Consider the following 26,085-nt stretch of genomic DNA (forward strand, 5'->3'; position numbering starts at 1 on the left):
GTCAGTGTAGATAGACATCATGGGCTAAGGGCTTGTACCAGTGCTGTACTATGCTAAGTACTCTACATGGACCTCCGCAAAGTTTTTGAGATGGTCCTATATGGAAGCCTGGTCCAAAATATATGGGATTCACAACAAATTGGAAAAATGAATCAAATATTGCCTTGATGACAGGAGACAGTATGATCATGGAGGGTTGCTTATGTGATTGGAAGCCTTTGACCAATGGTTCACCAAGGGAAGTGTTAGGACATTTGCAGTTTATGATTGCAAATCATATGAATATGAGAGGTATTATTAAGTTTGCAGGTGACACCAAAATCATTCATGTTATGGAGGTATAGGCTAAGGTATGACATCGATCAGTTAGTAAAATGGGAAAAGCAACAGTAGATGGAATTTTATCCTGACCAGAGCAGGGTGATGCATTTTTAAGATTAATATCAGCAGCACAATTGCAGTGGCAAGGGCTTGGGGACTGTTAAACGGATGGACTATGGTGTACAAGTCCGAGGATTGCTGTAGGTGGCAGCACAAGTAGAGAATGTGGAAGATAGTATGAGATATGTCTTAATTTACAAGGCAAAAAATACAAATGCAGGAGGTAATGGTACAGATTTATTAAACATGGTTAGGCCACAACAGGGGTACTGTGTACAGTTCTGTTAACCACATTATAGGAGAAGCCTGACTGGTTTGGACAATACGCAGAGAGGATTCACCAGGGTGTTATCTGGGCTGAAGCATGAAAGTATACGCAATCATGAGCAGCATAGACAGGGTAGATAGATACCCTGCCTTGAGTTAAAGTTTCCTGCTAAATATAGAGGATACACAGAGCAAAGAGTAAGAGGTTTAAAAGGAGGCAGAACATTTTCATTGAAAGATGCCTGCATTCTGGAACGCCCTGCCTGAGTAGGTGATGGGGGTAGATACTCCATCTTTACATATCCAGATGAGCATTTGAATTGCCAAGGCATTGAAGGATATGGTCCAAGTGATGCTAAATTAGGTGAGTATGGATGGGTACAAGATGGTTGGCTTGACACATACTGATGAGCCTGCTTCTGTGCTACATGACTCTGACTTGAAACACAAAGCTAAGCATGGATTGAACAGCCAGCCGAACAACACAAGCAATCCCTTCATCTGCTGTTCATAGCTCCCAGTGCAGACAGAGCTGCACCATGAGCTGGAAATACACTTAAAAGTTTAAGTAAAACACTGCTTCACCCAGGATGAATAGTTACTGCCTTCAAAGGTGATGATCTTAAATTATGAGTCTGTAACCTTTCATTTCACATGCCTTTTCACGAGATCAGCTCAGGATACAAATCAAATTCCATTTGCCTTTCAGGCTTGGATGATTGGATGATGTTGCTAAGGAAGATAGACATGTACAATTAGCTCTGGCTTGGCAGTCTGACCGGGTGCAGCTTCATCAAGCATCACAATTCCAGAGCACATTTTCTGCTACTAAATAATGTCACTCAAGGAATAGCAAATTAAGCCAATAAAAATAAATTTGCAGAATAATTATCTGCCTGATGGAGAATTATCATAAAATTATTTATCAATACACACACACACACACAATGAACTAACCTTGAGACGTGGATCACCCTTTGAAAAAGGTTTTGTCATTTGAGCAATGCCCTTTTGGTTCCCCCGCAGTACACCATTTTCTATATCTTGCAGTGTAAAGACTTCTCCACCAATCACATAACTTGCAGTATTAAAAAACTAAAAAACGGCATGGAAATAGTTTTCAAATGAGATTTCCTTTAACACAATAATAGATCATTCTAATTTATGTAATATCCAAATGTAATGATCATTAAATTAACTTGGATGTGTTGCTCTACATCACTAGAACCTTCACTGAGAAGACAAGAGACAATGGTAATGAACGCATGGTACTTTTCCACCATGTTTCCACACTTAATTTCTTAAAACGATACCATTTTATAAAGAATGAATAATCAAGACCTCTTGTTACTTTGACTAGAAAACTTGCCATCCGATGAACTGGGTTTTGCATACTACTAGAAGCAAGTCTTTTACCTCTAGGACCTAGATTCAAATCTGTGCTAGAACTATTCCTAGTATGAAATCACAGGTACAATGGTGGTATTAAACATATTTCGTTACTAGGTAGCAAGCTCACTGGAAAGAAAGTAGAACTATTATATTAGCATAGAGATGCTCTTCCAGCGATTGGAGTGAATGATGTTATTGGAACAGAGCAGGTAGATCTCTATTCTGTTGGCTGCATGAAATGGAGAGTTTTACGTCCCAGCTCTGCCTCACCATGCTTAACAAAATATCCTAGTTACCCTCTGTACTACTAAACAAGAACAGATGGATCATAAATGAGACTGTCAAGATTCAAAATAGAATTCCCCTAGAGTGAGCCTTTAGTGTAGACAAGTGTATGATTTACAAAGTTTTTTTTTTACTTTTCACAAGTTATGATTGGGATCATTGCAAATAACACTGAATGATGCAAACACCTTTGGAAAGATATTTCTTTTAGGTTAAATCAGCAATGAATAAAAGGCAGAAGTTCCTACAAAAGGAGATTTGGAACACAGCAGAGAATAAAGACAAAGCTTGTTTCTATGTGATGTGGAATGACTAGCAGAGACATCTCATTAGTTTCACAGAATATAATTGCATAATATACAGTAGCTACAACATGATATCAAAAATGTATCCAGGCTGCAATGAGGTTCTAGTTTTGCCTCTCAAAGTAATGGTCATTATCATCTGATAACAGAAACAATAATATTGCTGTGAAGTTTAAAAAATGAAGTTGCTAGGATTCTAGGTATAATTAACGTATAAAATTCTGGAAATATTCAGCAAATCTTTGGCTAGTCTCACAGTGTGGAGGAGGCAGCATTATGAACTGCAAACACAGCATCAGATTAGAAATAGGGTAATTAATTTGATCTGTCACTGGGAATAGATGTTTGAATGGTGAATAGTGGGAAAGAACAGCAAATATGACAGGTACTCCACCCCCCCCCCCCCCAAATTATGGTGCACTAGAAATGTAAAGAAAAAACGTATGGAAATAATCAGCAGGTAAGAATTTATAGAAGCAGAAGATTGTTAACATTTCAGACTTTCAACTTTAATCCAATTCATGTCTGTTCACACTTGACTTTGGGCCGTGGGAATTGAAGTTCTCAAAGGATTTCTGCCAGTTTTATATAAAAATAATGCTTTCTCGGGTGTTCAAATCAATCCACTGAGTTTAAGGTAGGAGCATGGTTGAACGTTTGGTGAGAAAATATATTTGCAGAAAATAATGACAGTATGCTTTCAATATGTTGAATTCTACAGATGACTGGCATACATTCTAAATGAATGATGTCGACAGATACAGGTGTTGATTAAAAGGATTAAAAGCCTTAATCATAAGACCATGCGATATAGGAGCAGAAGTAATCCATTCAGCCCATGGAGTCTGCTCTGCCAATCAAACATGGGCTGATCCAATTCATCCAGTCATCCCCACTCTTCTGCCTTCTCCCCATACCCTTTGATGCCCTGGCTAATCAAGAACTTATCTCTGCCTTAAATACACCCAATGAGTTGACCTCCACAGCCACCCGTGGCAACAAATTCCACAGATTTACCACCCTCTGACTAAAATAATTTCTCTAGATCTCTGTTCTATCATCCGTAAATCCTGAAGTCGTGCCCTCTTGGCCTAGAATCCTCTACCTTGGGAAATAACCTTCCCATATCTAATCTTTTAACATTCGGAATGTTTCTATGAGATCCCCCTCATTCTCCTGAACTCCAAGGAATACAGCCCAACAGCTGCCAGATATTCCTCATACGGTAGATAGTCCTTTCATTACTAAAATTATTCTCGTGAATCTTCTTTAAACCCTCTCCAATGTCAGTATATCCTTTCTAAAATAAGGAGTCCAGAACTACACACAATACTCCGTGTGATCTCATTCCGTGTGAGTGCCTTTCAGAGCCTCAACATCACATCCCTGCTCTTATATTCTATACCTCTAGTAATGAATGCCAACATTGCATTTGCCTTCTTCACCACTGACTCAACCTGGAGGTTAACCTTTAGGGTGTCCTGCACAAGGACTCCCAAGTCCCTTTGCACCTCTGCATTTTGAATTCTCTCCCCATCTAAATAGTAGTCTTCACATTTATTTCTTCCACCAAAGTGAATGACCATACACTTTCTAACATTGTATTTCATTTGTCACTTCTCTGCCCATTCCCCTAAACTATATGAGTCTCTCTGTTTCCACAACACAATCCACTCCTCCACCCAGTTTGTATCATCGGCAAATTCAGCCACAAATCCATTAATCCCATAGTCCAAATCATTAACGTACATCAAAAAAAGCAGCAGTCCCAACGCTGACCCCTGTGGAACTCCACTGGTAACCAGCAGCCAGCCAGAATAGGATCCCTTTATTCCCACTTTCTGTTTTCTGCCAATCAGCCAATGCTCCACCCAAGCTAGTAACTTCCCTGTAATTCCATGGGATCTTATCTTACTAAGCAGCCTCATGTGGGGCCCCTTGTAAAAGGCCTTCTGAAAATCCAAGAACACCACATCTACTACATCTCCTTTGTCTAGCCTGCTTGTAATTTCCTCAAAAAAATTGCAGTAGGTTAGTCAGGCAGGATTTTCCTTTCAGAACACCATGCTGGCTTTGGCCCATCTTGTCACGTGCCTCCAGGTACTCCATAATCTCACCCCTAACAATAGATTCCAACAACTTCACTACCACTGAGGTCAGGCTAACAGGTCCTTCTGCTGCCTCCCACCCTTCTTAAATAGCAGAGTAACATTTGCAATTTTCCAGTCATCCGGTATAATGCCTCCACAATTTCTCTAGTTGCTTCCTTCAGAACCTGAGGGTGCATTAGTTCCGGTCCAGGAGATTTATCTACCTTCAGACCATTAAGCTTCCCGAGCACCTTCTCAGTCGTATTATTCACTGCACATACTTCACTTCCCTGACACTCTTGAATGTCCGGTATATTGCAGATGTCTTCCACTGTGAAAACTGATGCAAAATATGCAATCAGTTCCTCTGCCATCTCTGCATCTTTCATTACAGTATCTCCGGCGCCATTTTCTATTCGTCCTATATCTACCCTCAATACTCTTTTACCTTTTATATACTTAAAAGCTTTTAGTGTCTTTTTTGATATTAGTTGCCAGCTTCCTTTCATAATTCATCTTTTCCTTCCTAATGATTTTCTTCGTTTCCTTCTGCAAGTTTTTAAAAACTTCCCAATCCACTATCTTCCCACCAGCTTTGGCTTCCTTGTATGCCCTCTCTTTTGATATTACTTTAGCTCTGGCTTCATTTGTCAGCCACAGTAGTGTCCTTCATCCATTCAAAAATTTCTTATTTGGAATACATAACAGCCATTAGGGTCCTTTTAACCTTGCCATTTAGACATGGGAAGAAATTATTTCTCCTCCCACCAGGCTAAGCACGAGAATAAAGAAATTAATGCAGTTTTCAAACTCTTTTTTTTTTAAAAAGCTGTCTGTGCAAATATCTGGTTCAACAGGTCCTGAAGGATACAGGGTTAAGTATAAAGTGGAATGATTAAATTCTACTGAGGTACAATAGGTTAGTGAGTTGACCATGGAGAGCAGCAGACTGTAAGGATGTAATATTGGCCTTTGGTTTTAGAAATGGAGACAAGGAGTGAAAAACCCAAAGAATATGCTAACTCAATAAATAACAGAAAGTTATTTATCCTCAGTTGTTGTGCTGTTTTGACCACTTAAGGGCAATAAAGATTTTGAAGAGGGTACCGAAGAGATTCACTAGAATAATTGCCGAGTTGAGGCATTAAGGTTACACCAGGAAGCTAGGGATATTCTCTCAAAGAGTTTAGAATCACTAACAGGTGAAAAGGATATGTGCTTTTTTTCCTGCAATGAATAAAGGGTTAATAATCAGAGGATGAAGAGGCGACACAAGGATTGTATGGTCATATATCATCTCCTAAGATCTGTCAATACTTCGGCCAGATGTTAATTTACTTTTGGGTAAAGAAAATAAATAATTTTGCCATTCTGCTCTGATGTGGATGAAGCTTTATTTAGTTCTCATTTCTAACATTTGCAGGTTTCATGCAGCACATACCCAATGGCCCATGGTAAAGTAAAACTATTTTTGGCTTTGTTACTATACACTGTGGTTGTGAAAACACTGCATCAAAACTAATCTATACAAATGTGTCCCTGAACAACGTAACTTGGCTCAATTCCCTACCTCTGCTCAGATGTGACAGCACCTCACACCTATTGTACATTGAAAGTGTTACTGTACATTTGTGTTGATATTCGTAGCAAAATAAAAACTGAACGTTTGAGGTCTTACTTTATATCTCTGCCACATGTTCTTTGGTGCTTTGTATTTAATAATTCCATGAATTACTAATGCATTGTACACATTGATGAAGAATGCCAGTTTCTCATTTCTGCTTAGATCATCAAACTTCAGCCGCTGCAGCTGTATTGCAAGTTTGCTGTACTCCTCAAAGGTTGGACTATCAGCCATGGATTTGTAATCCACAAACTACAACAAGTAAAAAGAGTTATTTGTTAATGTGTTCCTTCAGCAATCTGGTGATCAAATATCAGTGAAGAAATTCCTATTTAGTAGTTGCTTCTCAAATCAAAGTAAACATTTTAAAGCAGTTCTTAAGGTAAGTGAAGAAAGTGGAGCATAGTTAAGGCAAACGGAATAAGAAACAGTGGATTTTAGATACAAGAATTTTTCCTAGAAAAAGCATTGACTAACCTTGCCATCAGGTGTAATGTGTTCCGAGAACAGCTTCAGAATTAAATCTCTCATAACTTCAGAATGTTTAGATGCTAAAGTACGAAAGATTATTCAGTGAATTAACATTAAGAAACAAACATTGAAAAAATGGCAAAACATAGTATTAACTCTGACAGAAAATGATATTCATGAATCCCAAAATTTCACCTAAATTGAACAACCTTGTCACAGAAAATCACATCAATTCTGCTTTCCTCTCTGTGTTATGTGATTTGTTATGTGGCAACACATTGGGTGACTGTAACTCCTCCGAGGATTCGCCAGCACTTTGATTCTGGATGAATTTGCTCTTTCTATTCTGTTTTGGGTGGAAATACTTGTGTCACAGACACAGATTCTGCTGTATTTCAGTTGTGCTTTTATCTCTTCCCTTACTTCCACTTTTTCCTACCTGTTTTTGTCCATTTACTTCACAATGTTGAAGGTATATTTAACATTTATTGCAGCTCTCTGAAGACACAAGGGTAGTTCAAATCAGTAGATGAATATAGATTTCCAAAAGACTATAACATTCCTGAAGTTAATTAGCTGCCACATAAAAGTATACTACACAAATTAAGACCTTGTAGAATTGAAGTTATTATGCAGTAGTATGTCAAGTAGTATTAACCAGTACATCCTGATCAATCCCTCAGTCAATGACACCAAAATAAATTTTGTCATTATTAGACTTGCTCCTTTTGTTTGCAAGATACAATTAGCTTCAAAATGCTCTGGGCCATCTCCAGAGACATGAACCAGAACTGTACTGCTCAGTACAGCTATATGGGAACATATCTAATAAAACACTCCACAATAAATATATTAACTTGTGAATTGCTGCCAGAGCTTGTTTGCTAATTTCCTGGCTGACATCAAACAGTATAGAAAATAAGAATATTTTTAAAAAGCACCTATTTGCCAGCAATTTAAAGCTGAAGCCCCGTTCAACAGAGAAAATAAAGATTCTGATCTGAAATACTGTTTTTACATTTCAGTCTAGCCACTGAAGCAATTTTGCTAAGCACCATAAAAGTAGCTGGGGTGAAGACATTTGTTTGAAATTAAAAGGAATTAACAGATTCTAAATTCTGTACATCTCCTTACCACTATCACAAGTTAAATTTAACACAGATCTGCTGAGGTGAAATTTTAAATTTAATATTTAAAATTGCACATTCTGCTGTTGTCAACCTTCCTTTTCATGTTGGAAACCTAATCCCAACATCATAAATATTGTAACAGCTGCAACAATTTGATTTAGTCTACATTCTGAACTAATTCATCTTCTCTGTTGAACAGCTTGATGCAAACTACCAGCTTTTAAATTGGCTGAATCTGCTTGGTTATCTTACAAGATTCTAACAACCTTACAATAGGGATTTGTCACCAATTAGCTATGGATTCAAACCACAAACAATATTCTAACTAGCTGCCCCTCCCAGTTCCTATGTTTTAATAATTTATGTAGAGATAACGTGATGATGAATTTTAAAATATCTAGGGTGTAATCTTACAAATTATTGTTGAATTACATTTAATTAATTCTTTATGAGATATTTATCAGGGAGACTGGATTAAATGTCGCTCCACTCTTCAAGGGAGAGAGGCAGAAGAAAGGATATTATAGACCAATTAGTCTGACCTCACTGGTTGGGAAGATGTTGGAGTCAATTGTTAAGGATGTGGCTTGGGGGTACTTGGAGGCACATGATAAAATGGGCCGTAGTCAGCACAATTTCTTCAAGGGAAAATCTTGCCTGACAAATCTGTTGGAATTCTCTGAAGAAATAACAAGCAGGACAGACAAAGGAGAATTGGTTAATGTTAGGTACTTGGATTTTCAGAAGGTCATTGACAAGGTGCCACACATGAGGCTGCTTAATACACCCATTGTATTACAGGAAAGATTCTAGCATGGCTAGAATCTAGCATGGCAGTGGCTAATTGGCAGGATGTAAAGAGTGGGAATAAAGGGTGCCTTGTCTGGTTGGCTGTTGTGTTCCTCAGGGGTCTGTATTGGGACTGATTCGTTTTATGTCAGTGATATGAATGATAGAATTCATGGCTTTGTTACAAAGTTTGCAGACAATAGGAAGATAGGTAGAGGGGTAAGTGGTTTTGAGGAAGTAGAGAGGCTACTGAAAGATTAGAAGTATGGGCAAAGAAATGGCAGATGGCATACAGCGTTGGTTGGGAAGTGTATGGTCATGCACTTCAGTAGAAGAAATGAAAGGGTTGACTATTTTCTAAATGGAGAGAAAATACAAAAATTTGAGGTGCAAAGGGACTTGGGAGTCCCTGTGCAAAAGTCCCTAAAGGTTAATTTGCAGGTTGAGTCTGTGGAACAGAATGCAAATACGATGTTAGCATTCATTTCAAGAGGACTAGAATATAAAAGTATGTAATGTTGAGACTTTATAAAGCACTGATGAGACTTCACTTGGAATATTGTGAGCAGTTTTGGGCCCCTTATCTTGGAAAGGATGTGATGAAACTGTTGAGAGTTCAAAGAAGGTTCACAAAAATGATTCCAGGATTGAACAACTTGTCATACGAAGAGTGTTTGATGACTCTGGGCCTGTAATCACTGAAATTCAGAAGAACAAAGGGTGACCTAATTGAAACCTATCGTGAAGAAAGGCCTTGATGGAATAGATGTGGAAAGGATGTTTCCTAAGGTGGGAAGGTCTAAGACTGGAGGACACAGCCTCAGAATAGAAGAGGGGCATCATTTTAGAACAGAGATAAGGAGGAAATTCTCTAGCCACAGAGTGATGAATCTGGGGAAATCATTGACACAGGTAGCTATGGAGGGTAAGTCTTTACGTATATTTAGGGCAGAGGTTGATACATTCTTGATTTGCCAGGGCATGAGGGATACAGGGGGAAGGTGGGGAGAGAAGAGGAAGAGAGGGAAATGGATCAGCCATGATGAAATGGCGGAGCAGACTCAATAGGCCAAAAGGCCTAATTCTGCTCCTATATCTTGTGATCTTACAGTGTAAATATTTTACCTATTCTCAAACTGCTTCCAATTTAGCATTGGTTGTGCTTAATGTGAACGGTGGCGATGGTTGGATGAGAAATACAGATACTATTATAGAGAATTAGCTTTCTTTGTTATAAGTTGATAAATTACATTGTGTCATCTGAAAAACATTGCACAACATTTTAGATAAGAAATGCTAATTAAATAATATCTATCACGGTCTGAAAGGCTGGGCTATGAATCCTCTGCTTCATAACAATTGGAAAAGTTCAAAATATTACATACCGGAAACTGCTCGATATTCTGCTGTGGCTCCAGAATTTAATGCTGATGCAGAGTCATCCTCCACCAATCTGTACAGAGCGTCACTATCTTCAAATCCTTTTTCACTCAGTGGATTAAAAAACTTCCTGTTTATCAGATTGTTCCCAATTTCAATTGCTGCAGATTTGTCTAGATTAAATAAACATTAATTTAGTAAAATTATTTACATGATTAAATCTAAAGCAATTTTTAACCATAGATAATAGAAATGGCCAGGAAAGACTGGATCTGCATAACTGTCAGAAGCTCATGATTTCCATACGTATATCCAACATTTAGGATCCCCTTCAGCCAGGATGTGCTCTCTTCTTATTACTACCATCAGGAAGGAGGTACAAGAGTCTGAAGACACACACTCAGTGTTTTAGAAACAACTTCTACCCCTCCACCATCAGATTTCTGAACTTACAACTGACCAACCCATCAACACTATCTCACTATTTTTACACATAGCAACATACACATACACACAATACTGTGCAAAAGCCTATAAAAGTATTATGCTTTCAAAAGTAAAGTTCTAAATATCAAAAAATGCTGTAAGAAAGCAATAAACAGTAAAAAGAAACTAATATTTGTGATGACCACCCATTGCGTTTAAAACCATATCAATTAGGTACACTGTTGTGCAGTTTTATAAGAAAATTGGCTGGTAGGTTGTTCCAAACTTCTTGGCGAGTTTGCCACAGATCTTCTGCAGACTCTGTCTCGCTTAATATTAAACCTGATTCTGATGAAACTCCCAAAGCTGTGGTAGACAGCTTACTATACAAGGTGGTTTTGTTAACTGTGCTCTAATGTTGGAGTTCTTTACAGAGGACAATCTTCATGAATGACTTGCAGCCTCATAACAAGTACTATTTTTCAATTCATTTCAACAGATGGGTAAAGCTAAAAGGGACAAGTGTTTAACTAATTCAATTTTAAAAGATTATTAATATATTTAAGTATTTAACTTCTAAATTTTTTAATAGTTTGAATAGCTACAAAAGCATTTAAAATTGTCTTTAATTCAGAACTGTTCCTCCTCTCCAATGCCTCCTTCCCCAACCCTTCCTAAAGGCATCAGGTTGTGGACAACCCTGTGTGTCAATGAAAATATCTATTCACAAGTTCATTCTGGGGAACAGCATAATGCAGGTTCACATTTTGCACACTTGCTGCTTGCTGCAGACAGAAAATTCTGGGTGATACATGCTCTTATTCAACTCTCAGCTACATTGCCTTTGGCCCTCAATTTGTCATCCACACACCTTGCGTTTTTAAAATTCCCTGAGCTTGGAACTGGATTGAAAAAAATGTGTCTGTATTATATTGTGTATAGATAGAGAGATCAGAATCAAGTTTAATATCACAGGTATATGTTGTGATATTGTTAACTTTGTGGCAGCAGTACAATGCAATACATGACAAAGAAAAAAATAAATATATACAGTGCCTATAAAAACTATTCAGCCCCCCTACCTTTGGAAGTTTTCATATTTTACTGTTTTACAACATTGAATTACAGTGGATGTATTTTAGCTTTTTTGACACTGATCAAAGGCACAGACTCTTCATGTCAAAGAAAAAATACTCTACAAATTGGTCTAAATTTATTATAATTATTTAACATAAAATAATTGATTGCATAATTACTCACCCTCTTCAAGTCAGTATTTAGTAAATGAACCTTTGGCAGCAATTAAAGCTTTGTGCTTGTCTGGAAAGGCCTCTATCAGCTTTGCGTATCTGTACATTCTTCTTTACAAAACTGCTCAAGCTCTGTCAGATTGCACGGGGATCATGAGTGTAAGTCCAGCCACAAATTTTCAATTGGATCGAGGCCTGGACTCTGTCTTGACCACTCCAGGACATTAGCTTTGTTGGTTTTAAACAATTCCTGTGTAGCTTAGGGTCATTGTCTTGCTGGAAAACAAATCTTCTCCCAATTCACAGTTCTCTTGCAGACTGCATCAGGTTTTCCTCCAGGATCTCCCAGTATTTTGCTGTATTCATTCTACCCTCTACCTTCACAAACCTTCCAGGGTCTGCTGCAGTGAAGCATTCCCACAGCATGATGCAGGTACAAGCCTGCTTCATGGTAGGGGTGTTGTGTTTTTGATGATGTGCAGTGTTTGACTTATGCCAAACATAGCATTTAGTCTAATTGCCAAAAAGCTCTATTTTGGCTTCATCAGAATATAGAACCTTCTTCCAGCTGACTTCAGAGTCTCCCTGATGCCTTCTGGAAACTCAAGCCAAGGTTTCATGTGAGTTTTTTATTCCTTCAAACGGTGGCTTTCACTTTGCCACTCTCCCATGAAGCTGTGACTAGTGAAGCACCCGGGCAACAGATGGTGTATGGGTAGTTTCTCCCATCTCAGCCACTGAAGCTTGTAACTCCTCCAGAGTTGTCACAGCTCTTCCTTACTGGTCCTCTTCTTGCCCAGTCACTCAGTTTTTGAGGATGCCTGCTCTAGGCAGATTTACAGCTGTGCCACACACTTTCCGTTTCTTGATGATCAACTGAACTGTACTCCAAGGGATGTTCAGTGACTTGGAAATGTTCTGGTATCCATCTCCTTTCTTGTGCTTTTCAATAACCTTTTCACAGAGTTGCCTGGAGTGTTCTTTAATCTTCCTAGTGTAGTTTTTGCCAGGATACTGACTCGCCAGCATTTGAACTTTCCAGATATAGGTGTATTTTTACTATAATCAATCCAAACACCTTGACTGCACATGATGATCTCCATTTAACTAATTATGTTACATCTGAAACTAATTGGCTGCACCAATGATGATGATGATTTGGTGTGCCACATTAAAGAAGGTGAATATTATTGTTTTTATATTTGTAATTAATTTAGATCACTTTGCAGAGATATATATAAATATTAAATAGTTTTTTTAAGATAAGTAGCACAAAAACAGAAATTTAAAAATAAAATATGAGGTAGCATTCATGGGTTCAATGTCCATGTAGAAATCAGATGTCAGAGGGGAAGAAGCTGTTCCTTCAGGCTTCTGCACTCCTTCCTGATGGTAACAATAAGAGGGCATGTCCTGGATGATGGGGTCCTTGAAGATGTATTGGATACTATGGAGGTTAGTACACATGATGGAGCTGACTACTTTAACAACTCTCTGCAGTTTACTAAGATCCTGTGCAGTAGCCCCACAACCCACTCCCACACCTGACAGTGATGCAGAGGGACAGAATGCTCTCCCTGGTACATGTGTAAAGGTTTGATTGTTTTAGGTGGCAAACCAAATCTCTGTATGGATCTGAAGGATCTGTGCCCCTTTCCAAATGTTCCACCGAATAGATGTCGTCACGTATGAATCAAAAGACTCAATCCTACTAATAATGGCATCATATATGGTACTCATACCTGCACTTTGAAAGCATCATTAATGGGACTGAGTCATTTCCAAATCTGCCTGAAGCCAAGGTCCTGGAAATACAGATAAATAGGATAGAGGTATACAAGTTCATGAGGGACACAAACAGAGTGAAAGCACATTTTTTTTTGCCAGGGAGAGGAGTGTTCAAAACAAGAGGGCATAGGCTTAGGATCTACGATGACAGGTTTAAAAAGGGTCATCAAGGACAGCTTCCTCAAGGAAAAGGTGGTGCATATTTGAAAATGGCTGCCAAAAAATAGCAATTGAGCTTGACACATACAAAACATTTAAAAGCCATCTGGCTAAGTATATGGATAGGAGAGGTTTATCGGGCTATGGGCCAACCTGGGCAGATGGGATTTGCTCACTGGGTAACACAGTTTGCTTGAAGAAACTGGGCTGAAGGGCCTGTATCTATGCTTGTATGACTATGTCTCCATAACTAATCTGGTAAGTGGGGAAGGCGTGTGTTAGGAAGTGGGATTGAAAGATTCAAGGGAAAAAAATATAAATGTATGAAAACAAATGAAAGGAGGGTTAAATTTTATTCAGAAATTTTACTATAAATGCTACAGTTGAAAGTACAACTATTCAGAAGGACAGTTAGGGGTATGGAGTTAAGCACAAATGCATGAAGTATATGCAACAAACTGAATTGTAGTTGAAGTACTGAATATTGTGTAGAGATGTAGCTGGTATACAAGGTTATTAGGTCTGTCAGAAAAATATTGGAAATGATACAGTAGCTCTGAGGATGAGGGATGAAATTACTTCACTGATGCAAGAGTATAACAAAAGGCAAACAGGAAGCGAATTTTATAAACAGTTTTTTTTAAAGAAAATTACTCAAAGCTATTTTGAGTTGCAAACTGATCCACTGTAGTGGCTGTGCAGACAGAAGACAAAGGCAGCAAAGTTTCAATGACAAAATTCTAACTTTCCTTTAGATTGCGATAAGCAAGTTAGCTCATGTAGTGCAATCATTAAACATACTCTGGATAATCATTTGCAAAATATCCATAGAGGCAAGACACTTCAGGCTCACCAATGAGAAGTAAACCAAGGTTAGATAGCAGATCACTGGAACATAAATATTTAGATCATGAATCAGTATGTGAGCAAGTTCAATATTTTTTTTAAAAAGGAAAAAACACAGAACAGCCACTAGAATTTTGAGATCTGGATAAAAACAACTTTGTACAAGGCAATAGAGATTGCTTACCCATGACAGAAAAAAACAATAAGTAGATAAGTATATAAAGAGGAGGTGTTCAAAGAATGTAATCTCGTATAGAAACAGCTTACAGCCCTAAGGGTAAAAGACGCTCCATGCCAAAATGCAACCAATTAAGTGAAGAAATAAAGGATCACACAAAACTAAAGTGGTAAAAGCCTTCAAAGCATGTAAGAATTGGAATGTAGATCTGAATAACAAGAGACATAAACTATCAAAAGGAGGGTGATAAAACTTTAAACGTCTGTCAATATTAATGTTCAGCCAAGAGCAACAGATTTTTTTTTCTCATCAATCAAAATGTGGAAATGGAAAGGGCTAGTGTATGAAGTCATACAAGAGATCAGCCACTGTAAGGCAAAGCAGACCTGAAGAACTGAATGTCTTCTATTATTGCAATACATTAGATTCCCTAGCTGCTAATAATTTCCCTCTTCACTTTCACTACTCAAGATCTTTCACACAATTGTAATCCTTTTTGATACACTAAATAAATATTCACACCACAATTGAGATAAAGGATATTCACAGTTGGATAGCAACCTATCCTCCACACCAAGCTCAGCTCATCTGATTTTGAAAACATCTATCCGTGACAGTATCAGGTCTAAACCCAGCAATTCCAGGGCCTTTTAGTCACTATAATACACTAAATCAAAAGTAAATTTGAGTTTACTCACCTACCCTGATCCAAACTTGTACCTAGTCATGTTTATCCATTATCTTTATGTTCCTTGATCTGCACTGAGACATTTGCAGACTGAGGCCAATTTAAAAATTCTCAGCTTCACTTACAAAACCCTCTAGAAAGCTTTCTTCTAGGGTGCATCACAACCTGGTATAGAAGTTGTCCTGTCCAAGACCAGAAGAAGCTGCAGAAGATCATGAACCTAGTCCAGGGGTCGGCAACTTTTACCACTGAAAGAGCCAATATGGACCCATTTCCCACAGAAAACACTGGGAGCCACAAAACCCGTTTGACATTTAAAATGAAATAACACTGCATACAACGGTTTTTTTTTTGCCTTTATGCTATGCATAAACAAACTATAATGTGTTGCATTTATGAAATTAATGAACTTCTGCAGAGAAAACAAAATTACATTTCTGCATGCAACAAAAACATTTTGAACTCCGAAAAAAAGACGTTGGGTTGAAGGTTACTCCATAGGTAGCCTACCTTGGATCGAAGAATTAAAAGAAAGCGCGCACTGGTGGGTGTCAGGCATTGGCAGTGGTGATGTATATTAATAGAGATAAAAAAACACGTTGTAGCGGTGTAGCGCTACACACAGTGTTAAAATAAAGACACTGCAGTCAAAGGTAACTTTATTCGAACTAAACAGCCTTGCTTTAAAGCCTCCCTCAACCCGTCCCCGTGGGCGCGGATGCTCCAAAAGACACGTACTCACAAACCCCCGTAGGCTATCTCCCTTAGCCGGAACGGTGGCTAATTGTGAGCCGGTTCGGATGTGCCAGGAAATGGGGTCTCTACAACGTTTTTAGATTGTACAAGATCACCATAATCTTCAAATTTCGAATTACATTTCAAAAACTAACAAACTATGGGGAGCCGCAGCACAGAGATCAAAGAGCCGCATGAGGTTCCGGAGCTGCGGGTTGCCAACCCTTGACCTAGTCCAACACATCACTCAAACCGATCTTCCATCCTTGGACTCACTTTACACCACACGCTGTCGGAGCAGTGCTGCCAGGTTAAGTCCCACCCAGCCAACACACTTTTTGTCCCACTTCCCTCTGGGAGAAGGTTCAGGAGCATGAAGATTCGTACAGCCCGATTTGGGAACAGCTTCTTTCCAACTGTGATAAGACTGCTGAACAGATCCTAACCCGGATCTGGGTCATACCTTTCAAATATCCGGACCTGACTTGCACTACCGTACTTTCCCTTTTCTATTTTCTACTTATGATTTATAATTTAAATTTTTATTATATTTACTTTGATTTGTACTTCAGGGAGCGCAAAGCACAGAAACAAGTATCACTGTGATGATTGTATGCTCTAGTATCAATTGTTTGGTGACAATAAATTATTTGTATATGTATTCTCTCTTCCTGCTAACCATTGCAATTTCCTCCAAATGTCTTGTCATAGTATGCTCTAAACAAGTGTTCCACTTTAAGGTCTGAGAAATCTAAATCCAGATTTTAGTTTATGCATAAAAAGAACCTGCCTGACATGTGGGGTGCTAGACTGAAATGTAGTATTTCCTGCTGAAGGGTTTTCAAGGTTAAACAAGAAACACCTGCCTAACAACTTCACTGTATTCAACTCTTCATATTAATTCCTCTTTTTAAAAAGGGCTTTGGTTTTAAATTCCTTCCTTGTACTGTCACTTCTCATTAAAGCAATCTTCTTTTGTTGATCTTTCAAAATGAATATTTAGAAAACCCTCCAGTTGTCCCTAAATATTCTGTTCCAAAGTGTACCACCACAATACCATTCAAAATGCAGGTGCAGAATTTTTATAATAAATGGAGCAAATACAGCAAAAAGAAATGGTGGCAGACTTCGTCTTACTTCCTCAACTGTGTCGGAAACAGACCAGAGAAAGGCAATCCAGATTTCAGTGCCTGCGGATACGGCTCCATGCTCATTTACATGTACTTGAATCAGTATTACATTCCTGCCTTTACATCTGTAAGGACCGCTTAACTGCCTGAAGATGAGACTGCCGCCCCACATTTCTTTTTGTTTCTCTTCTGCAATTATTACTGGAATGTCAAATGCAAAAATACCCTATGGAAAACTTTAATCCCAGTAAAGGTAGGAAAGGGGATCAGTTTTGAAAAGGGGAACTTATCTGCAGCCTTTTGGTTTAACTAGCCTGATCTGGAGACTAAAGTGGTAATATTCCCTTTTGGTTTCAGCAACATTAAATTTCACCAGCATGGTGTAATACTTACAAGAACTCAAAACATAAAAGGAGACAAAAATAAGCCAGTCAGTCACTGTGGGTCAATAATTTTCCAGCAACCTGTGGGGCAGCACAGTGGCTCTGCCCCCACAGCTCCAGAAACTTGGGTTCAACCCCGACCTCTGGTGCTGTCTGTGTGTTGACTGTGGAGACTGCACATTATCCCTGCGACTGTGAATTTCCCTCCTGGTGCTCTGGTTTCCTCTCAAATCCCTATGAAACATAGCTTGGTAGGTTAATTGGCCACTGTAAAATTGCCCCCAATATGTATGCGAGTGGTAAAATAGAGGGGGAGTAGGTGGGAATGTGGGAAATTAAAATAAGATCAGTACAGGTATATTTAAGTTGTTAGTTATTTGAGATAAGACCATAAAATAATGGAGCAGAATTAGGCAAATTGTTCCATCATGTCTGCTCCACCATTCAATCATGACTGATTTATTATCCCTCTCAACCCTATTCTCTTGCCTTCTCCCCATAGCCTTTGAAACACTTCTATTCAAGAACCTATCAACCTCAGCTTAAAATATACACAATGACTTTGCCTCCAAAGCCTTTTATAGCAATGAATATCACGGACTGACTACCCTATGGTTATAGAAATTCCTCCTCATCTCTGTTATAAAGGGATATCTTTGTATTCTGTGGCTGTGCTCTCTGGACCTAAACTCTCCCAATATTGGAACATGCTCTCCACGTTTCAATGAGCTCCCTCCCCCCCCCCAATTCTTCAATATGAATGCACAATCTTTGCTGCTTTATTTTGCAGTACCACTTTAATAAAACAGATGTCAGGTATCTTTTTCCAAGTCTTCCCTGCACAATATTTAGATCTGTGGTATGCTGGAATTGTGCCAAAAAGCAGCATGACACAGCTTTTTGTTTCAATTCTGTGCAGGATTTCTCAGAAACCTCCTGTGAGATTCCATTATCAAGAGTGTTAAATTTGAAGATAAAAGTACCAACAGTTACAGGGAGTAAATTGAAAATTTGGCAAATTTTAACAGCACAAATGTTTGGAAATACAGAAGTCATGGAGATCTTGCATTAGCTAGTTATCATCCTCAAGTCAATCCACTTTCCTTGGCTCACACACAGATAGCCTGAAGGCTTGTCAGATAGGAGGAAGCCTCTGCTAGAAGATAGGGAGAGGAGAGATGGTGCAAGGAAAGAGAAAAATCTGTGGACTGGCCCCAGATCAAAGTGAGGGAGAAACTAAACGCCAGGTTAGTCTGTGAGGTGGAGAGTGAATACTGTAGAGAAATTTCCCAGGCAGTTAGAAGTGTTACACGTAAATGGTGAAATGTAATAGTTGCTATACTTAAGAGTAGCATTCTCATTTAGATATTACAATGATGGCACTGCAGCTTGAGAGTGGATTAGTACCTCATCTCCAATGAAACTGGAAGTTAAACTATCTCCACTTAAATAAGCCTTTAACCAAAAGTACCGTAAATTCCGGTGTATAAGCCGGGAATTTCGCCCTAAATTTTGGTCCTAAAATTAGGGGGTCGGCTTATACAGAGGGTGCCAGCTTTGGAAAAAATAACACATGGAAGACAGGTCGTATTTATTAGCTGTTTTTGAGTCAAATTGGTTCCACTGTCGACGCACGAATTCTTTGGTTCATTTAAACTCACATCTTGTGACTGGAGTACGGATGTCAAACCACCGGGGATGACTGCAATGTCCGTATTTTCAGCTTTTGTCTTTTGCTTTTGTCTCACCTGACAAGTGCGCTTCGAACATGTCCAGACAAGTAGTGATGTTTCCTTCCTGACACCTTCGGGACATCGACACCACACCTCTTTAACCCATTTCAAGCAACCGGCTTCGTCCATCCAGCAGCATTCTTGAACGTAAACCACACCCTGCGGGAATTTTCTGAGCAACCTTTGTTTTTTGTCTCAACACAAGATCATGTCTATTCATAAATCCGGTACTTCGTGTAGCTTTGAAATTTTCGCTGACCTCATGGTGTTTCTCATCCCATTTCAATGCTTGAACTCGAATCATTTCTCTGGTAACAATGTATCTGGATGATCGCTGGTGATTCACCCACTCTAAAGCTTTTTCTTCTAGTTCTGGCCACTGGCATGTTTTCCCGCGGTTTGCACATTTCGTCTTTGGCATTCCCCTCAGGTGCCCTCTGCCTTTCTCCACTCTCTCGCTCTCTCTCGTTTACACTAAACTTCTTAACAGCTACAGAATTATTTGTTCCTTTAGCAAAATCAACAACCTTCAGCTTGAAGCCAGCATCAAATTGCATTTGTTTTAATCTTTTGTACATGGCGGTCGCAATCTCAATACTGAGTACACGTACAGAAACCGCCACCCCGTGATATGTTTTAATGCGATTGCTATGGGCGCTAAATGGTTTCACGGGGGTTACATTTCAGAGGATTCTTTTCCATTGGAAACCTAATCCAAAATTTCTCTCTGACGTATTTATTAAGAATTCGCCTATAACGCTCTAATGTGTAGTCCTGTTTTCTTAGCAGATACTGGTTCATAACATTTCCAGGGTCCGGATCCGGCAAAGCCGAGTACTGGCATGTGAGATCTTGTGATCTTCTCTGGTTAAATCAAAAACCTCTACAAAAGGGGTCGACTTATACAAAGGTAACATGAAAAAGTCACTTTTTTAACCTTGAAAATGGGGAGTCAGCTTATACTCTGGAATATGCGGTATACAAGAAAAAAACATCAAGCTTCTACTGTTATCTCAGATATCTAACCACTTTCAGCAAATCAGTAAGGGCAGATCCAAAGACAAGATTATGCAGATGAAAATCTGAAATGAAAACGGTAAATTATGTCAGAAAGCATTTACACAGAGAGAAATGGAGTTAATACTTCAGGTTGATTTTGTATTTGATTTTTTTTGTGGTGGGGGGGGGGGAGAATTGATGCCTATTTTAAGGACGGTGTATAAGAGCTACTTCAAGCTAGCAGTCTCACCAAGGTTTTTATTATTGACCAGCCAGGCAACCAGTTTTTTGCCAGTAAAGGTCTTGTGGTGATGTTTTAGACGTGACCAGTGACTGCCAATATTGCCACTATGTTTGAATTCCAATATCAGATCTGCAAATTCATCTCTTTCACTTTTCAGTTCTGTAAAATAAATAACATAGGTTTGCAAATTTCAACAACAACTGCATTAAAATTATTTTATTACAGTACATACTTTCTAATCATCCTTGGTCACAACAAAAGTGCACTTTCTATTGGATCCACGTCCCTTTGAAAAGAGGCCACATCACTTCATGCACAATTTGGTCCAATGTAGGAACAAAGATTAGGTTTAAGATCACATCAGGATTAAAAGTATTACAACTACTGTGACTGGTTTCTCCTTGACAACAGAAACAAAAACTAGAGTTCAAGCATATTACTGCATTATTTCTTCTCAAATATAGTTAATATGGGTGTTCCAAATGGTCATTAACTATGGAACCAATAACATTTTGAAACTCAGAAGAATATTTTGATATGGCCTTTAATACTGCCTTGCATAATGAAAGCAACTTCGGCCCGCCACCAAAATTTTGAGGAAATAAGTACTTATTTACAACTGAAGTAAATGTAAAGTCAAATTAGACATGGTTGCCTATTGCATGTGGGTCAGGAACCTCAGCATGAGTACATATGTTTTTTTTTCTACTAACCTTCCTTTGGTTCCTCATCTTCAACAACTTTTGGTTCAGGGAGTGGAGGAGCATCAGAAGGTGCTGCTTCATGCTTAACTAGTTCAATCAGTTTGTTAATTTCTTCCTGTGACTGACGAGAAAGCAAATAATTTATGGCTTCACCACTATTTTACCGTAATCCAACAGATAATTTGCATACCTGTTCATTTAAGCTAACAAGTAAAACCAGTTGAGACATCTCCATCTAAAGTATACACCTAAAAGTATTGCCACATGTCCCTTGCCATGCATCGTTGGAATATTCTGCATCACGACAGGTACTACAGTCCTGCAACCAGAATACTCAGATGAGTCCTTTGAATCAAATTTCTGATAACAGAAAGACAGCTTCTATGCTGCTGTCATCAGATACTTGAATGAAGCTCTTGTACGATAAGATACATTGACCTCACAATCTGCCTCATTATGATCTTGCGCATTGTTTACCTGCACCTCACTTTCTCTTCAGCTTTTACACTTTATTCTGGTTTGTTACTGTCTTACCTTGTTCTACTTCAATGCACCGTGTAATGATTTAATGTACGAACAATGTGCAAGTTGAGCTTTTCCACTCTATCTTGGTACATGTGACAATAAGAAAACAACACTATTATTGTCTACAATACAAATTGTCAGCTCTACCATGAAGTAAATACACAAAAATACAGTAGATGCTGGAAGTTGGGGCAAAAAAAAAACAAACTGAAGGAAATCAGTAAACCAAGCAGCATCTGTAGAGTGAAAGAATTTGCTGATGTTTTGGATCAGGACTGAGAATGGAGAGTGAAGATGGCCAGCATAAAGTGGAGAGGAGAGGAATAATACAGAGAAAAGTAGGTAATACATGAAAGGCAAAACATGAAGCCAGCAGGGAATGGGTGGAATTGGGAGACAGAGGCAGGTGGGTGATAGGTGGAAGCATATAAAAGTACAAAGCAGGGGGCAATGGGAAACGTGACTAGCTTAGATGGAAATCTTGGTTTACACAGACCAATGGGCTGAAGAACCTGTCTATATGCTGTATGACTCTATGATGGATGAAGTTGGAGAGTTTCTAAGGGAGTGATAAGCAGGGACACAAAGGCTAGCCTGTGCTTGAACCTGACAGTAAAGATGAAAATGGGAATCATTAGGGAAGAAATGAACGGCAGATGGAATCAGGGTGAGTGAAATGTGCGTATTGAGAGGATGGAAACAGGTAGGGAAGGGGGCAGCCCGAAGGTATAAACACAGAATCTTCCAGTTTCAGCTCACCCTTAGCTTCTGTTTCTCCCCCTCTCTCCAGATTCTGCTTGAACTGAGTATTCTCAGCATTTTGCTTTTATTTCAGAATGCCAGCTTCTTTCTGTTTAATATTTTGTTTTTGAAATACAATACTGTGCAAAAGTCGTAAGCACATATATCTAGCTAGGGAGCCCAAGACTTTTGTACAGTACTATAGTGATCTTATGTATTGCACTAACACAAAACAAAACAAATTTCATGACATATGTGAGTGATGATAAACATGATTCTGATGTGTTTCTACTGTGGACTGAGAGTGAGAAGGGGGCAAAGAGAGGGGAATCTTGGTTGGGAAAAGGGGAAAGGAGCAGGAAGCACCAGAGAGACATTTTGCAATGTTTGGAATTAAATGACAAAGACAAATTACACCAACTGTTTGGAATTAAATGATCTTGCCTGGTGTCTCAGTGCCCCCTCCTCCGTTGCCCCTGCCCTCCTAAGTCAACTATCTATCCATTTCCATAGCTGCTGCCTGACTTGCTGAGTTTCTCCAGCATTTTGTCCGTGTTGCTTAAAATAAACTGACCTGACAAGCTTCTGTTATACTAGATCAAAGTGGAACCCAGCTGTTTGCGACACTCCACTGGAAACAGAATCATACAAGATGCAAGTGGATCCTTCAGACAACCGAGCTACATTGGGCATCAAGTAGGCACACATATTGTATTTGATTCTATGCACACTTCCTCAATACATCCATCTCTACCATGGCCATTTACCTAAAACTTTGCATACTTGTGGGGCGGGAAACCAAATATGGTCAGAAAGAGAATGTGAAAACATCATTAAAGATAACCTCCGAGATTGGAACTGAGATTGGTAGAAGGGGTCTGAGAATACAGGTACATAATTTGCTGAAGGTGGCATCACAGGTAGGGAGGGTCGTAAAGAAAGCTTTTGGCACCTTGAGTGCAAAAGATGAGATGTTATGTTGAAGTTGCACAAGAAGTTGGTGAGGCCTTATTTGGAGTATTGTATGCAGTTTTGGTTACCTACAGTACCAACAGGAAAGATGTGAATAAGTTTAAAAGAATGCAGAGAAAATTTACAAGGACTTTGTCTGGAGGACCCAAGTTATAAGGGAAGATTGAATAGGTTAGGACTGTACTCAGGATTTGATAGAAGTACAGTATACAAAATTATGAGGGGTGTGCACGGTAAATGCAAGAAGGACCACAACCAGAGGTTATGGCTTCAGGGTGAAAGGTGAAAAATTTAAGGGGACCATGAGGGGAAACTTCTTCACTCAGAGGGTTGCAAGAATGCAGAATATCTGCCAGCACAAGTGGTCCATGCGAGCTTGATTTCAAAGTTTAAGAAAAGTGTGGATAGGTACATGAATTGTAGGGATATGGAGGGCGACAGTCCAGGTCGTTGGGAGTAAATCATTTACTTTAAATCATTTCAGCATGGACTAGATAGGCTGAAGAGCCCGTTTCTGTGCTGTACTGTTCTATAACTCTCTGAACCCAAGTTGCTGCAGCTGTACTCTGTGTCAGCTATAAGCAATTATTTTATCCGCAAGACACAATTGGAGCAAAATTGCACCATTCGGCCCACCGAGTCCGTTCCACGATTCCACCATGGGCAATTTATTATCCATCTCCTCGTAACCTTTGATACCCTTACTAATCAAGAACCCATCAGCCTCTACCTTAAATATACCCAATGTCTTGGCCTCCACAGCCATCTGTGGCAATGAATTTCACAGATTCACCATTCTCTGGGCTCTTAATCTCTATTCTAAAGGGACGTGCTTCTTAAAGCTTCCATTGTTCATCGATTACAGTGACGAGGGAGATTGAAACATCAAGGTGAATGCAGAAAGTGAGCTCTGACTGCCTGCCTTTTGATTGCTGGTGGGATCACTCTGCTGTGGAGAGGGGAGACTGCCTTTTGATTACTGGGGAAAATCACTCTGCTGTGGAGAGGGGAGACTGCCTTTTGATTGCTGGGGAAAATCACTCTGCTGTGGAAGGGAAAAGACCTGCCACTGTGCCTGGAGAACGTTACCCATGTTGTCTGCATTTTGGATATGGATTTGGACTATAGACTTCTTTCAGTCTTATAGTTTTTTATATTCTGTGTTTTTCACCCGGACTTGCTCTTTTTTTTTTTGAGTGTGGGGGAGGGAGGTTGGGGGGGGGGGGTTGTTGTGCGTGTTCCGTTTTTGTTAGTTTTTAGTGCAGGGAGGAGGGTTTTGGCAGTTGATGATTGTGCTGCCATTCTTTTATCACAAACAAGACAAAATCTGCAGATGCTGGAAATTGAAGCAATACAGACAAAATGCTGGAGGGATTCAGCAGGCCAGGCAGAAACTCGGGAAAAGAGTACAGTCGACGTTTCAGGCTGAAACCCTTCTCCAGATCTCGCCGAAGGGTCTCAGCCTGAAATGTCAACTGTACTCTTTTCCATAGAGGCTGCCTGGCCTGCAGAGATCCTCCAGCATTTTGTGTGTGTTGCCAATCTTTTCTTTCTTGGTTTTGTAGCCATCTGGAGAAGAAGAATTTCAGAGTTGTATACTTTGATAATAATCGAACTTTCCTAACTTCTATTCTGAGACTGTGCCCTCTGGTTCTAGACTCCCCCCACTATAGGAAACATTCTCTCCACATTCACTCTATCGTGACCTTCCAATATTCAATATACTTCAGCGAGATTTCTCTCCCCACCTCCCCCCCATTCTTCTAGACCAGTGATTACAGGCCAGAGCAATCAAACACTCCTCATATGGTAACTGTTTCATTCCTGAGATCTCTTATGAATTTCCTCTGGACCAGCTCCAATGCCAGTACATCTGTTCTTAGACAGGGGGCCCAAGAATGCTCACAATACTCACTTGAAGATGATGTGCAAACAGAACTCAGATTTTCCCTAAATTTCAGGTTATATTTCTTCAGTATTGATCATCATACATAACTGTACCTCTTGTGAGCATGGTAACATAATAGGTTAACAAAATAGATGTTGAACATTTCATAGACTAGTTATTTTTACCCAGACATTTTCTTTTCATACTTCAGATTTAACTAGCATTTTACATTATTTTATGGCAAACCATTTGCACTGTTGAACAAGAGCACAGCCAAATTCATTTGAACTGTTTCTGTTTGTTACAGCAGGTTAAACAAGTTGAGCCAATGCAATAGGTTTTGTCCTATGTACACGTTATAATTTCTACAACAAATTGCATTTAGAAATTACAATATCCTGGAAATCCAAACAACACACATGCAGACAGTTTTTCTTTTGTTTAGCCATATTATCAGCAACTATGAAGTCCAGTTAACAGCAACAAAAACATGAACAATGACTAATCACAGTATTTGACAAACTCAAACTAGTTGCAATAGCTACATATTCATTTACTTTCAATGTCTAAGCTTGTTACGCT

The 26,085-nt window shown here is 39.1% G+C and overlaps 1 protein-coding gene across 2 annotated transcripts in view; it reads right to left on the minus strand.

Moving 5' to 3' along the window:
- Window positions 1-26,085, minus strand: part of zgc:152951 (uncharacterized protein LOC569013 homolog) — a 98,309-nt gene that overhangs the window by 12,617 nt on the left and 59,607 nt on the right. For both annotated transcript variants that reach the window (XM_059968656.1, XM_059968655.1), the window contains exons 3-8: window positions 21,387-21,498; window positions 20,680-20,832; window positions 10,120-10,287; window positions 6,822-6,895; window positions 6,399-6,596; window positions 1,606-1,743 (exon numbers count right to left, since the gene is read on the minus strand). In XM_059968656.1, the coding sequence (XP_059824639.1) occupies window positions 1,606-1,743; window positions 6,399-6,596; window positions 6,822-6,895; window positions 10,120-10,287; window positions 20,680-20,832; window positions 21,387-21,498 (843 nt within the window). The remainder of the gene's footprint in view (window positions 1-1,605; window positions 1,744-6,398; window positions 6,597-6,821; window positions 6,896-10,119; window positions 10,288-20,679; window positions 20,833-21,386; window positions 21,499-26,085) is intronic.

Source organism: Hypanus sabinus, chromosome 4 (genome assembly GCF_030144855.1).
Source record: "Hypanus sabinus isolate sHypSab1 chromosome 4, sHypSab1.hap1, whole genome shotgun sequence".
Classification (NCBI taxonomy): Eukaryota; Metazoa; Chordata; class Chondrichthyes; order Myliobatiformes; family Dasyatidae; genus Hypanus; species Hypanus sabinus.